This window comes from Lagopus muta, chromosome 2 (assembly GCF_023343835.1).
Source record: "Lagopus muta isolate bLagMut1 chromosome 2, bLagMut1 primary, whole genome shotgun sequence".
Classification (NCBI taxonomy): domain Eukaryota; kingdom Metazoa; phylum Chordata; class Aves; order Galliformes; family Phasianidae; genus Lagopus; species Lagopus muta.
In genome coordinates this window covers 59,174,899-59,188,781 of record NC_064434.1, presented here as the reverse complement: position 1 = coordinate 59,188,781, position 13,883 = coordinate 59,174,899, and the positions used below count along the sequence as shown (strand labels likewise).

The 13,883-nt window shown below is 40.6% G+C and overlaps 2 protein-coding genes across 2 annotated transcripts in view; both read left to right on the top strand.

The window, feature by feature from the left end:
* Positions 1–13,883, top strand: part of ZDHHC14 (zinc finger DHHC-type palmitoyltransferase 14) — a 515,017-nt gene that overhangs the window by 211,637 nt on the left and 289,497 nt on the right. The window lies entirely within an intron of this gene.
* The window catches only part of ARID1B (AT-rich interaction domain 1B), a 318,747-nt gene that overhangs the window by 219,555 nt on the left and 85,309 nt on the right, over positions 1–13,883 (top strand). The window contains 1 exon segment of the mRNA XM_048935631.1: positions 544–787. Within this exon segment, the coding sequence (XP_048791588.1) occupies positions 544–787 (244 nt within the window).

Below are 13,883 nucleotides of genomic sequence, written 5' to 3'. Positions count from 1 at the left end.
TTGCTGGTGAGGGCAGGGCGTTGTTGTTTTCCCTCTGCTGGAAGGTGAAGGAGCTGAATGCGAATATTATGAGGGCTGTGTATTTTACACTTTCCTTCTGTCATTTTGATGATGGTTTAAAGAGTGAAGTATATAAGCTGTGATTCTAACGGGAACAATCCCAAACATGAAATACTGTGTTGAAGTGAAATTGATAACTCATTTTTATTAGCTTTCATATGCTCAGGTAGAATTTGTGGGATTAATTCTGAAAGCTTAATCCAGATGGAAAAGGTTAAATTCAATGCTGAGGGAATTTGATACCAATTCATTTGTTACTGTTGCTGGTTCTTTTTCTCAGAAGAATTAGAGATTAAGTGGAGAATTGTGCATACTATCCTAATTTACTGACATCGTTTAACTACATGAACCAGCATTAAAGAAAACCTCTTAGTTAGCTACTATAGTAAGTAAACAAGGAGATGTGGTCACCGTGCCAGTTTTTATGTCTTGTGGCTCGTGTATTAGTTCTTGCAACTAATGCACCTTTTCCTTTTTCTTCAGGATTTGTCTGGATCCATTGACGATTTGCCGACTGGAACTGAAGCAACGCTGAGCTCAGCTGTTAGCGCATCAGGCTCTACAAGCAGCCAAGGGGAGCAGAGCAACCCTGCACAGTCTCCATTCTCCCCTCATGCTTCACCACATCTCTCTGGCATCCCCGGGGGCCCATCGCCTTCCCCTGTAGGCTCTCCTGTTGGAAGCAACCAGTCTAGGTCTGGTCCCATTTCTCCAGCAAGTATTCCAGGTAAGCTTGTTGCAACAAATGCAATTAATAGATTTATAATTGTATATTAAAATTACTTCTAGATTGATAATTCTTAATTCTAGGAGAATTCTGCATTTTTAGTGTCTTCTTCTCTTAAGAAATGCATAAATAAAGCAGGGATAATTTCAGCTTTCAAGTCCTCATAGCTCTCAAAATTCTGAACTTGACTCCACGAGTATATTTCTTAAATGTCTTTTTCATGGCCCAGTTCATGCAACTAATGCTATTTTTATGTGTTTGGTTCATGATCATCTATCTATCACATATTTGCAGGATCCCTTTTCTATTTTTACGTTGTGTTTTTGTTGTCTTTGTCTCTTGGAGTTCTGTGGTGACTTGTGACCCTTAGTTTGAGGCATACTTTTTTCAACTTTGTCTTTTAAAAATGGAGTTCAGGAAATGAATGTGAAATTTCTTATGAGATCTTATTTAATACTTGCAAAGATCAACACATGACTAGGAATCCAGATCCAATAGTATTTTAAACAACAGTATTATGTTTGCCACTTGCACTTCTTTGGCAGTGTTGGTACAATATCATCCATGTATATTCAGAAATTTGTGAAAACCTTCCAACGTACTCAGAAGAAAAAGAAAAAAAAAAATTTAGTATTTTACATGAGTTTGTTCTCTTTTAGATGCTCAATTCTTGTATTGTTTTCTGACATTTTGAATGCTAGAGAAACTCGAAGTAGTTGGACAATACTGGCATTACTCTGAGGTGACATCAGTTGCTGACAAAAGCACAACAAATCAGAGTGAAGCTCTGTTGAAAGAAAGAGAAATTGCAACTTTTTATCGTTAGATGTGTTGTGGACCAAATGCAAGTTAAGATGCAGTGAGCAGTATGTTTTTTGGTATTCCATATAAAGGTTAAACCGGGGAAATGTACATGCCTATCTGTACACAGAGGTCGAACTAGATAAGCAAAGGTGAGTAAGCTCAGTGCACTCATGCTGGTTGCATCTGAAATGAGTGTGTCAAGCCCTGATGCAGCATGTATGCCCCATAGTCATTTCTTCTTCCCTCCAGCCTCTCTAGCTGGCAGCATGTGCTCAGGTGGGGCAGGAACAGCAGGAAAAGTGACAAGACAGAAGCCTCTGTATTACAGGCAGGATGGTGACCTTGTATTTGCTGTGCATCTCAAACTGCGCAGTGTAGAAACCCTTCCCTGTTATTGAGTGAAGTCAAAGAGTCCACCCAGCTGGAAAGGTAGCTGTTCCCACAGTCTAAGCCAATCCTTGCACTTTGCAATCAGGACCCAATTCGGTGGCTTTATGGGAAATCTTGACTTCCTTCCTGTATTGCCTTAGGTTGTAAACTGAGGTTGTGATTTCTTGGAAAGCTCTCAGCTTGGTTCAATTTTGACTATCTCTAAACAGTCAGATTTGGACAAACAAATTGATTGATATTTTAGCTGCCTGGTTGCTGAGTAGAGGAGGAGTGTTGTGAAGGTGAAAATAGTTTTATTGTAGCCATGACAGAAAAGGGTGTGAGCAGGTTGATTTGTAGGAAGAAGTAATAACTTTTATCAAATTAATTTCTTTGGGGTAAAAAGAGGTGTGGGCTGAAAGGTCAGAATCAAAGTCACTTCTCTTCAGCTGAGCCCAAACTTTTGTTTCTGTTGCTGACCTAATGAAAAGTGTTAGCTCTTCATAGAAAATGTGTCAGTTTGAATGCAAATTTTCTAGTCTGTTGTGGTAACACGAAAGACATATTAGGAAGTCTTTTTATGAATGGCAATAAATCAGAATTGCCTGCCACTGATTTCCCTGGTTTGGGCAACCTTCTTATCTACCTGTTTTGATAAAGGTGAGCTCTCAGTTATGAACTAGTGCACTGCCATCTTCTGAGGAAAACCGGGCAGCTTCATTAGCTCTGCTGCTGCTGTTGCGTTTCTCAAGCTACAAAATGGAATGAGTAAAACTGCTATTTAAAACCCAGTGACTAGTGGGACACTGTTGGATGCTCGGGTTTCCAGGCCATGTGAACTCCACTGTGTTCATCATTTCTCCCCATTCACCTGCTTTCCCACCATTGTGCTTAATTACTAGGATTTTATAGGCTTCTTCATCTGCTGTAGTCACAGGACACTGGCAAAAAGTAATAGAGCTTGTTTGCATTTCTCTGGGCTGCTTGCAGTGTTCAGGTTGTGGCTGTTTTTTGCACATATACTGAGTAGTCTGGCGTCTCTCCTTTAACAATTTTGTTCCACTCCTATTTTCCTCTTTCTTCTTACCCTACCCTTGTTTGTTCTGACCTCATTCCTCTCCTATTACCTCCTGCAATGTTGTGCCACAGCTTCTCCATGTGACATAGATTGGCTCTTTCAATCATTCTCTCTCCAGCAAGTCATTGTAAAATGAGCAGCTGTTGTGTTGCTGATAGCTACAGCTAGGGAAAGCCAAAATGTTGCAGGGGGTTCTTGGTGGGAAGGCCTTTAAAATAAAGGTGTTGCTTTCCCAGGGTTCACTGGAAGAGAAGCATCCTTTTCCTCATGCCTCCTTCATTGCAACAAAATTGACGACTAATTTAACATCAAAAGGGCAGGAAAACAGACAACCCCCTATTAAACCTCCCAAATGGCTGATTCAGTTCCATTGCCTGTTTAAGCTGCTTCCTCACCCCACTGCAAGTCTGCCTTGCCGTATTGCTTTCTGTCACACGTTGTGAATTTCATGGGAATGGACTGGTGCTGGCAGCACTGACATTGGCACATCCCAAGCTCAGTGGGCATTTCCTTTCTGTACTCTGAAATACTGAACGGATATTTTGTGCAGTAAGTGGCACACGTATACAGCCTTTGTCTCCATTTATATAACTAGAATAGATCAGGGAAATTAATCTCTAAGAGTAGAAAAAGCAACTTGGGCATGTTTTGTTTTGAGAGGGTTTTATCTCAAAAGGGTTAACACTTCTCTTTCTGACACACTTTTGTTACAGGACTGAAATCTTACTCTTTTACAATTTTTAATGATGTAAAATGATATTCTGATGTCCTAATAAGTGATTCACTATTCTACTTTGCCAGAATTCCTGATCTCTTTATTTTGTAGCCATCTTCATAATTAGGGTTCATGTTCTTCCAGAAGATGAGATGCGATGCCCTGCACTGCTTTAGGTCTTTAGCCGTGCCTGATTCAATCCTAAACCATTAGTGGAAGCTGACACAGCACATCATCAAAATGCACTGCTGTTGCCAGAAGACCAAGTGGATGTTAATTTCACCTTTTTTTTTTTTTTTTTTTTTTTTTAAGCTTCCTGCCCAACCATTCCGGTTTACCAACAAAGCAAAAATGTAAATACACTAAACTCCACTTTCTCCCCCTCCCACATCTCCAGTTTTGATCTCAGTGGCCAAAGGCTTTTGTCAGCTCTTTCTCCCTTGTGGTGTAAGCAGCAAAAATTTTTAATATTAAGAGTTGTGTTGAAGATTGCTGATAAGCCAGGGTTCGCTTAACATGTGATGGATGAGCAGATTTTGTGTGAGTTAATAGATTATATTATTTTAAAACCCCTGCAGTAATTTGTATTTGTATAGAAAATAAGAGTATGTTATACTAATAATTAACAGCAAATGCTGCCTTCAGAAATTATGGTGTACAAGTATCTTTTTACGTACATCAGTATTTTTTACATACACTTTCAATGTATTTTAGGTTACCCTCTGAACGAACAAGCTTATTTTCAGTCTGTAAAGCATAAGCTGCACTGCAGTTTTTACTGTTACAATTATATCAATGTCTTCTTTTATAAAGGAGTCTTCTTTTTCATAAAGGAGTTAGAATATTCAGGAAGAAATCCATGTGTGGATACTCATACCTAGGAATGCCGTTGTCAGTCTTCTCGATTTATTCTGCCCAGTGGTCAGCACCCCCCTCTGATTAAAATTACCCCCAGACACTTAATGCTTGTAATTATATGAGGCAGTGGGTGTGTTCCATTCTGTGATCAGCTCTGCTCTCTTCAGACCGGGGATCTTTCCTTCCTAAAGTGGTCAGAATTACAATAGCACTAGAGGAAAAAATGGAGGAGGAAGAGGGAAATGGGGGTGCTCAGAAAGTGCTGTAATAAGAATTCTTCCCCTAGTGTACATGAAAGTCAGTGTGTGGGCTGACTAATGGTGTAAACAGTGACAGAAAAGAAAAAAAAAAAAAGAATAGTGGTTAGTCTATCATAGTCTTAAAGTTATTACTAGAATCTGAGTAGGGCAGTGGTTTATTTTGTGCTATATAAAAGGAGAAATCATAGATTTGTACTGTTTGCAGAAGTGGCTGCAGCAAGACAAGCTGATGACACTGGTTGTGCTTTAAACAAGAATTGGAAAAAATTTTCTTGGCATGGAGCTATTCCACATGCTTGCTCTGTTGACCTCCACTACTGGTATATTATAGAGCATGGACTCTTCTCAAACATTGAGGGAGAGAAGAGTACCATACAAAAGTGAATTTATAATGCTGTATTCTTTGCTGAAGTTTTACAGATACCTCTCCATAATTGCAAAACAAGAAAGAGGATTATATCCTTTTGAAATGGACGTGGTCCCCCTGTCTAGAAAGATTATTTTAACACATACATCAATATTTTCCCCCTCGGCTTCTCCGGAGGCAAAAACCTTGCAACAAGCTGTTGCAAGGAAGATGCATGCTGTTTATTGGCATCCACACCAGAAAAAATACAAAACACAAAATGCCATTGACGTAGCTGTGTTCTTAATCACTGCTACTGCACAAAATATCTATTCAGCAGTTTTGCAATTCTAAAATGCTTACAAATGAAATACATGAATGTTTCATGTAACGATCTCTTAAACCTCTTTCTTTGAAAGTTTGAACATTTCTAATTTTTCTTTTTTTTTTTAAGAGGAGGTAAAATAGGTAAATTGCAGACCCTCTTTCTGGAGGAAATTTTGACTCTGGGATATGAAGCAGCCGATCTATGTTTTCTATTACAATTCAGCCTGGGTCACCACTGATTAACAATCTGTTGTCCCAAGGCATCATGAAAAAGGCAAACAGTCTCAGTTGAATTTCCTGAGAAGAACCCGTGCTCCAGAAGGTGCTGTGAGAGCTGCTCTTCTGCTCCAGCCTGGCCAGAGAGATCAGGGAGGGCGGGGGGCCTCTCTGCAGAGGTGTTCTTCCCAGAACAGGTGCAGGAAATGAAATGAGACACAGACATGCTGTTCAAGTTCCTCCTGTTGTATTTTCTTTACGACAGAGGGTTTTGTATTCCAGAACCACCAGCCTGCTGTTTTTCATCATCTCGGAGTTAAGCTTCAGGTAAAAAAGCAACAAAAAGATCGCCAAACTCAGTGTGCCCTGGGTGGTGGTTTTTAGGGATAGTTTTTATTTTTCAGTTTGCGATGTTTTCATTTGCTTAATACCTGATCTACCAGCTTTTGTATTTCATAGTCAGACATTTCAGTGATTTCCGTGTTGGGTTGTAATTGCTGTCCAAGAGAGTGATGAAGAACCAAAGCCCAATCGACAGATCATCCTGCAGGCTCACAGAGCACAGCATCCAGCACCCTACAAACCGTTCATATGAGTGTGACCCAGAGGGACGCACATCCCGTGGCTGTGCTTTGTCCCTTGCACTGTTTGTCTCCTTTTGCCCCTGCTGGAGCTGTTTCCATCACCCTGGCCATATGCCCTGGCAGCATGCACGGGGCAGGCCACCTCCTGCTGCCCCACTTGCCCTGCGCTTATGCACATTCACCTGGAGAAAGGAGGCTGTTGAAATCCAATTAAAATCTTTGCATAATTATGCATGTGCTCTGGTTCACACATTAAAATTCAACCGTACTTAGCAGAGCTGACAGGATTTAACAGGTTTATTTAGTTTTAGCTTTAGATGTGTGCTTTAAGGCCATCATTGTTTTATTGTTGTTTACATTTAATGTACTTTTTTTTATTATTATTTTCTACTTAGATTTTTTGCAAGAAATTTAAGATAACGTGTATTTGTTTCTTGAAGTATGACTTTTTTCTTTTTCTGTGGTTGTTATTTGGCCATACATAGTACTACTTTTCCTGCAAACAGTTGCAAATAGTGCATTCAGTACTATCATAAGTGAACAAGTTGTCTTTCGCTCCCTTACCCATTGCGATATTAGGCAGTGATGAATGAATGGGAAAAGCCTCTCACATGCTGTTCACATTCACAGGTAGTTGTTATGCCCAGGCAAAATGCGGCATAAATGCAGCCTGCCCCATGGTGAGGTGGGTTTTTAGGGCTTTTGGTGTTGGTGGGGACTGTGTATCTCTGCCCTCAGGCATATGAATAGCAACCTTTGTACCTTAGAGTCATGGTCAGAACTGCCTGGACAGGAACATGGCACAGCTCTCCTTAGAGAAGGAACCTCAGCAACTGCAAAGGCAGCTTGAGTTACATTCAGCTACAAAAGAGACATTTAACTTCAAAAAGAGAACATTTCCAATACTTCCAGGTAATATTTTTAAAAGATTAATGAAAAGCAAGGCATTCTCTTTAGGGACAGAGTTTATGCAAGTTGAGCTATGGAGAGCTTCAAACAGCTCTGTAACAGCTCCATTCTGCAGGTGGATACAAAGCTCGAGATGCCAAATGGGCCTTCATAAAGTAAGCAGAGAACATCAGTGGTCCACGACTGCTAACGTTCCTGTTTGCTCCCTGTCTCCAGATAGCAGTGGACTCAAATTATTGTGATGTGTTGATTGATTACAGCCGTTAAGTTTCTTAGTAATCAGTTTCATCACTTATTCTCAATTCACACTTGCACCTTTGATTTCTCTTCCACAACAGGGTGATGTGGGTTGTCGTTGACTAATGAAGAACAGAATTGGTTTCGGCATGAGACAAACGGAATGCCGACACCAATCCCAAAATGCATTAATCTTTAATAATCCACATCTGCATGTTTATAAATGATAGAACCAGGGGTTGCTAATGCTGATCGTCCTCCTTCCAAACAGAAAGTGACACAGCAGCGGTGGCTGTGGGCTGGGTGCTCAGCTGCCAGCCACCCGCCTGACCTTCAGAACCACAGGGAAGTTGTGAGCTGTTGAAATGCATGAGGAGTCGCTTCCACACTGGTGTTCAGAGCTCCTTGCTGCTGGGCAGGCCAAAGTGTGGCAGAATGGATCTTGTCTGTGGGGAGAGCAGCCCCAGAGTTGGTGGAGGCAGGTTGCCTCCAGGTGCCTTCAGCCTTTGTGCTTGCACGTCGCCATTTTCTTCCTCAAGAGCAGCACTGGCTGTGCTGTGTGCATTTTAATTCAGAACGAAGTGCAGATCAGCTGAAAAGAGTTTGATCCTTTTGAGGATAGCATTAATGAGAGCACATGCATTTTACTACTAAAATGCCTATTAATCACAGGTGATGGCGTAGTACAAGAGGTAGCAGGCAGGCCGAGCAAAATAGCTCATTGCCACATACAGCTCTGCTCCACTTTCCACCTACCTGCCTGAACTTGAGAGGCTGGGGAGCAGGGAGGAGTGAAACGCACCAGATCCAACACCACCAGATGATTAATATTGATCTTGAACAACTCTTACACGGAGCAGGGTCAAGGAAAAAGAAAAACAGATAAGAAACAGCGCTTTCATTTCCTATTTACCTTTTCTTTGGTATCTTGCATGATTTTACTGTAGAAATACTATAAATGAAAAGTTGAGAAACAGTTTTGTTAAAATTTGGCAATGCTGAAATGAGGACTGAAGGTTTCTATCAGATGGCAGATACTGGAAGTGTATTTCTGCTACATTTCTCATGCTTCTCAGGCTCCACAAGAAGCAGACAACATGAGGAATGGTTTGGAGAAAAATTCTATTTGTAGTTACGACTGCAGTGCAGAGAATGAACACTGATAATGGAAAATTATTTCTTTGGGAACTTGGATTTATTTCCTAAATTGAATTATTATGTTTTTAATTTCAGGTGCGTGACAAGATAGGTTTCATTTCTGGAAGAAATGAGCAAAATATAGTGAGGAAATGTACCTAGTCCTTTGTTGAGAGCTTTGGGTTTTTTAGTACTTGTATCAATAACAATTTAACATTCTGGTTAATTGACATTTTATAAAAAAATTGAGAATGTTTTTTCTCTAGCTGAAGCATATGCTTTTTGTATTAACAAACATGTAATGTCACGTCCTGAGTAATTACGGATGACTAAATCTAAGCAGTCGTTCAGTCTAAATGCAAGCTATGCTATCATTTTTGTGAAAGGCTTAAAGGGACAGCGTAAAAAATACAGTATGTTTACAGGATTGGGATCATTCACTGAAGAACATAAGCACTTTTTCTTGATGTTTTACACAAATTTCAGAGAACAGGACCCCAGAAAAAGTCTGGGGTCTACAGAGATGGGAGAGAATGCACTGAGCGAGTTGCTGCCTTGGCCCCTGCGGTCCCTCCTGGCCCAATTTGCTCTGTGCTTTGGAGGGAGGTGGTGGCACAAAGTGCAAAACATGTTGGGGGGGTGGTTGAATGAGACTTGGGGAAAAAATGAAGTCGGAGGCTGAGCTTTGAAGAGGTTTCTCTAGTGAGGAGCAGCGAGTGAGTGGGGAAGAAAGGAGCGAGCGCCTCATCTAATCTTTCTCATGGGTACCCAGGTGGACAAATTGGCAACCCTGTTCACAACCCTCCCCCTCTCTCCTTTGTACCGTAAGAACTGCTAATCGGATCCATGCTGCTGCAACTGTGGTTAGTTATTAGCAGAATAAAAGCAGATTTCTTCAAAAGAACGGGTTGGGGAAAACGGCTATACAAAATTGCAAGGTTGTTAGAATCTTAAATGCACAGCGGTCGATTTTTTCCTATTCTGAATTATACGCTGAATACAGTCTTTCATCTGTCACTGTGCCCGTTTCTTCAGAAGGCAGCCAAACATTAAGCTTCTCAAACAAAAAAAGTGTTTGAAAGAGGAAAAATATTGGGGAGGTGGAAGAATAGGGAAACGAGGAGGAGAATTCAGGTTTTGTTTTTATTAATTTGGCCTAGTGAGAGAAATAGGAGTTTGCTGCTTCTATTCAGCTGCTGCGCCCCAGCCTCCATCAGCCACCATTTCTGAATGCGGGGATTAGGGAAGACTTAACTGGTTGCTATCCTGGGCTGCGTGGTTCTGGATTGGCCTCCAGCAGAAACATCGTGTGCTGCGAGCTCTCCTGAGCTTAATGGAAATAACGCATCAAATGAATGTGGAGTTAGGCAGAGAGGTGAGAGCCGAAAGAATTTGATCCCCCGAAATGAAACTTCTCATAACTGTAAAGTGAAATTAAAGGGCGAGGGTGGGTGTTATTGAGGATGGAGAAGCCGTGATCCCTGGCTTTAAGCTGACTTATGCCTTCACTTATAAAAATAAATGTGGTGTCCTTAATTCTGTGGGGCTCCAGTGCCTTCCCGGTTTGCAGCAGGATTTTGAAATTTGTTGGAGAGGATCCTTTTTGTTGGGCAGACAGGTGCTCTCTGTGGACTTTGAAAATCCGCTTGTGTTTGGATGAATCGCGCTCTTCTGAAAATTTCCATTGACAGCCAACTTTGGGCTTCTTGCCAAAATCTCAGGGAAGGAGAATCTGTGATGCGGGAGCGCGATGCTCCGGTCCAAACGCTGAGGTGGCTCCTGGATGGGACACGGATAAAACGGGGCCTCCTGCTGCCACCACTGCTGCTCCCTTCCCTCCCTCCAAAGATGCCTTTGCTTTCAGGGCAGTACTTGCTTTCCTGCAACTCAGCCCACTCAGCCTACTCAGGTCGTGCTAGCAATTATTTCAGTTTATACTAGGGTGTTTCTTGCAAGTCTCCATGCCTTACTCAGGGGTTACACAGCCTGGGAATAGAATTTGTATGTCCAATTTGCCAGATTCCATTTCTCCTTTCTTTTTTTCCTTCTTTCTCTAATAAAACACAAAAACACAAAGATCCATAATACAATGACTTATTCTGTAGTGAGGGTGACATTTGGATGGTGTTCCGTAAGTAATACCTTGGGACCACACACTGAATAATGAGGATGAAACAAGATATCAGATAGCTACCTCATCCTGTCAGTGTCATCTTTGTTTTAGAATTGAATGTTATATCATGTCAAACAAGTAGCTTCTGCTATTGAAATAAAGATGTTTATCCTGTTGCATATATGCAAAGAAAAATTGGATCAGAGGTCCTGCAGGCCCCCTTAACTCAGTGTTGCACATTTTTTAATGCAGATTTTAGAAGAATTTAGCACTTCGGTTACGGTGACCTTGTGGAACTTGTTCAGAACCTAGTTCTTGGTATGTTGAATGTAATACAAATTAGCAAAATAATGTAGAGTGTGAATTCTAAGGATAGCTGTCAGAAAATTGTACACTTGAAGAACAGGACTTTTTGGTGATTTTATTGTGGCTTGTATGTGATACTGGTATATGTTAGCTAATCCTGTGTCTTTGGAGAATAATGCATTTGTTAAGAGACACTATGGCAAATCAGGACCTGGTCTAACAATATCTCCAATAACTTTGCAGTGCAGAGCATCCATGGATTTAGCTAGACAATCCTCACACTGAAAGAGCATCTTTGCATCGCTGCAGAAGAACAAAGCAACTGCTTATGGTCTCATTTCTAGAAAGCAATGCATTCTGTGGCCAAACTACCCCAAGGCTGAAGGGCCATGGGCTTGTCTGAACTCCCAGGTCTCAGAAAATGCCTTAGTGAGAAGGCAGCAGAGAATTGCCAGAGCTGCTGTTGCTTGCAAGGGCTGTTAGCTGCAGTGTGGTACTGAGCGGGGCCAGGAGGCCTGGTTCAGGCACAGGTGCCTGCATTGCTCTCTGAGGTGGTCAGCAATGCCCCAGCTGTTTGGGTAGCCAGAGTATGGGCCTGGAAATCTGAATGGTTTCCTGTGCTGCTGGCTTTCTGAAGTATCTCTTACCATATGAAAACGAGGAGAGTATTAATGTTTTGTGAATCTTAATTTGAGGGATATTCAGACAACCGTTGTTTATTATTCAGATGAGTAAGTTGCTTTAAAAATACTACTGGTACAACAGAAAGCTTGGTTACAATGTATAAATTAAGGAAGAAAATAATCTTTCTTTTTTAGGGGTCATAGGCTTTGTAAGATGAAAGAGATAACACAAACCACATGACCAGCCTGCCTTTATGCTGCCCATAGAAGAACTTCTTTCCTTTGGGGTCATTTGCACCTCACTTCCAATTTCCTGAAAAGCCCATTTAAAACAATCCCATACAGAAGCCTATTTATGATCTGATGTAGGGATCTGAAACCAAGTGTCCTTTCCGGCCTGTGGGCCTCTACTGTCACATTAACTGTGATATAATCCCATTATTTTATCAGATTTCATCTTAGTACTCACTAGGTTTCCTGGACCTCATTATTCCTAAGAGGAAGTTGTTTCAAATTCCAATAATGGTCTGATTATCATCCTAAACACTGTGCTCTTTTTCCTCCTTGATATTTGGCCACAGATATATTTTTAAAACAAAGTCACAAAATTGGAGCTTTACTTTTTGTCATGCTAAATAATATGCATGCCTTTGGTCTCCTGTCATGCACATAGACATTCTCAGTTCCCATTCCAGTTAGCGTTGGGCCTTTTTGGTTTTCATAGAATCACCAGAGTTGGAAAAGGCCTCCAAGGTCCTCTAGTCCAAGTTTTATGTGCTTGAAGGCTCATTAGTAGCACATCAGTTTCCTTACCTTTGCTAGAAATAATTCCCTTAATTCATCCTAGTAATATATTTGTTTGATTCAGGGTCACAGTAAGTGTTTAGCTGTAATCAGCAACAAATATGCTCAGTTTTTTCCGGTTTGCCTTTCCCAATTTCTAATTGATAATCCTCTTTCTTATCTGTAAGTACAGATTTTTGCGTTTTTGTCACTCCAACTTTAAACTTGTTCCAGTTTCCTAGGTAATATTTTGACCATCTGTTGTATTGACCGTACTTGCCTATTTTGTAGTTAACCAATGTCATTAATACAGTTCTAGGGCTTAATTCCTAAATTAGATTGAGAATTGGCCCAAAGACAGCCCACAAGACCTTTAACTACTGACTTTCGTGCAGCCCGAGCCTGTTGTTCCCCTTTCAGCACAGTCTGTTTCTGTGATCTGTCCCCCTGATCCCCATTTCCTCATGCATCTTGAAATTCCTGTACTGATATCCATCCTTTCCTCCTTAACCAGTAATTTCCCAGGGGGAACCTGTTATCACTGAAGTGCTTTCTTGATTCAATTGTTCAGGCGCAATTCCGTGAGGTATTGTCCAGAGCAGTGCAGAGTACTGCTGCTGAGCATCCTCCAGTGTCATTACATTGATGGAAGCAGAGAGCCCTCAGCATGTTTCAAAACGTTACTGATTTGGGCAGTAATTCATCACAAGGACCCCTCCTCAGCAGGATATCAAAGGTCTGCTCTTTCTTGCTATGTTGGCTCTAAGGAATTTACTTTTTACACTTTAACTGCAGATTTCATGGCTATAGTCATAATGCAATCACCATTTAGTACTTTTCATAGATCACCTTTCTCCAGAAGCACAATGAAGTCTCTTCTATTTCAAGCATAGATTTTAAAAGTCTCATACAAAATGTTTAAAGGCATTTCTAATGTAATTTCAAGAATAGAAATAAAGCTTATAGCTAAGTTATTTAGTAGTTTAGATTCTCTCACTTCTTTAACTGACTTTGTTTAAAAAAAAAAAAAATCTGTTTTAATAACTAATTTTAAGATAACTCTATACATTCTGAAATAATTTAGCTTGTATGTTAAATCTAGGTAAATAAACAAGTATGGCATTACGTATCGTTTTAACATGCATTTGCTGTGATCTTGCATAATGGAAATACTATGAAATATCTGTGGTGCTTGCTTTGTGTAAGCCTTAGCAGGTACATTATCTCACCAGTGTGCCAACAATACTATACAAAAAATGGGAAAAGGTCATTCCTGTTTAAACTTCCATCTGTGTGTCATGGGGTCAAAGGAGGCAGTAGTCTGTTGGTGGAAAAAAATGTATTGTTTTTTAATTCTCTTAAAAAGCTGTAGCATTCATGTCTAAAAAGAAAAGAGGTTGTTTTTTTGTTGGGTTTTTTTTTTTTTCTTTT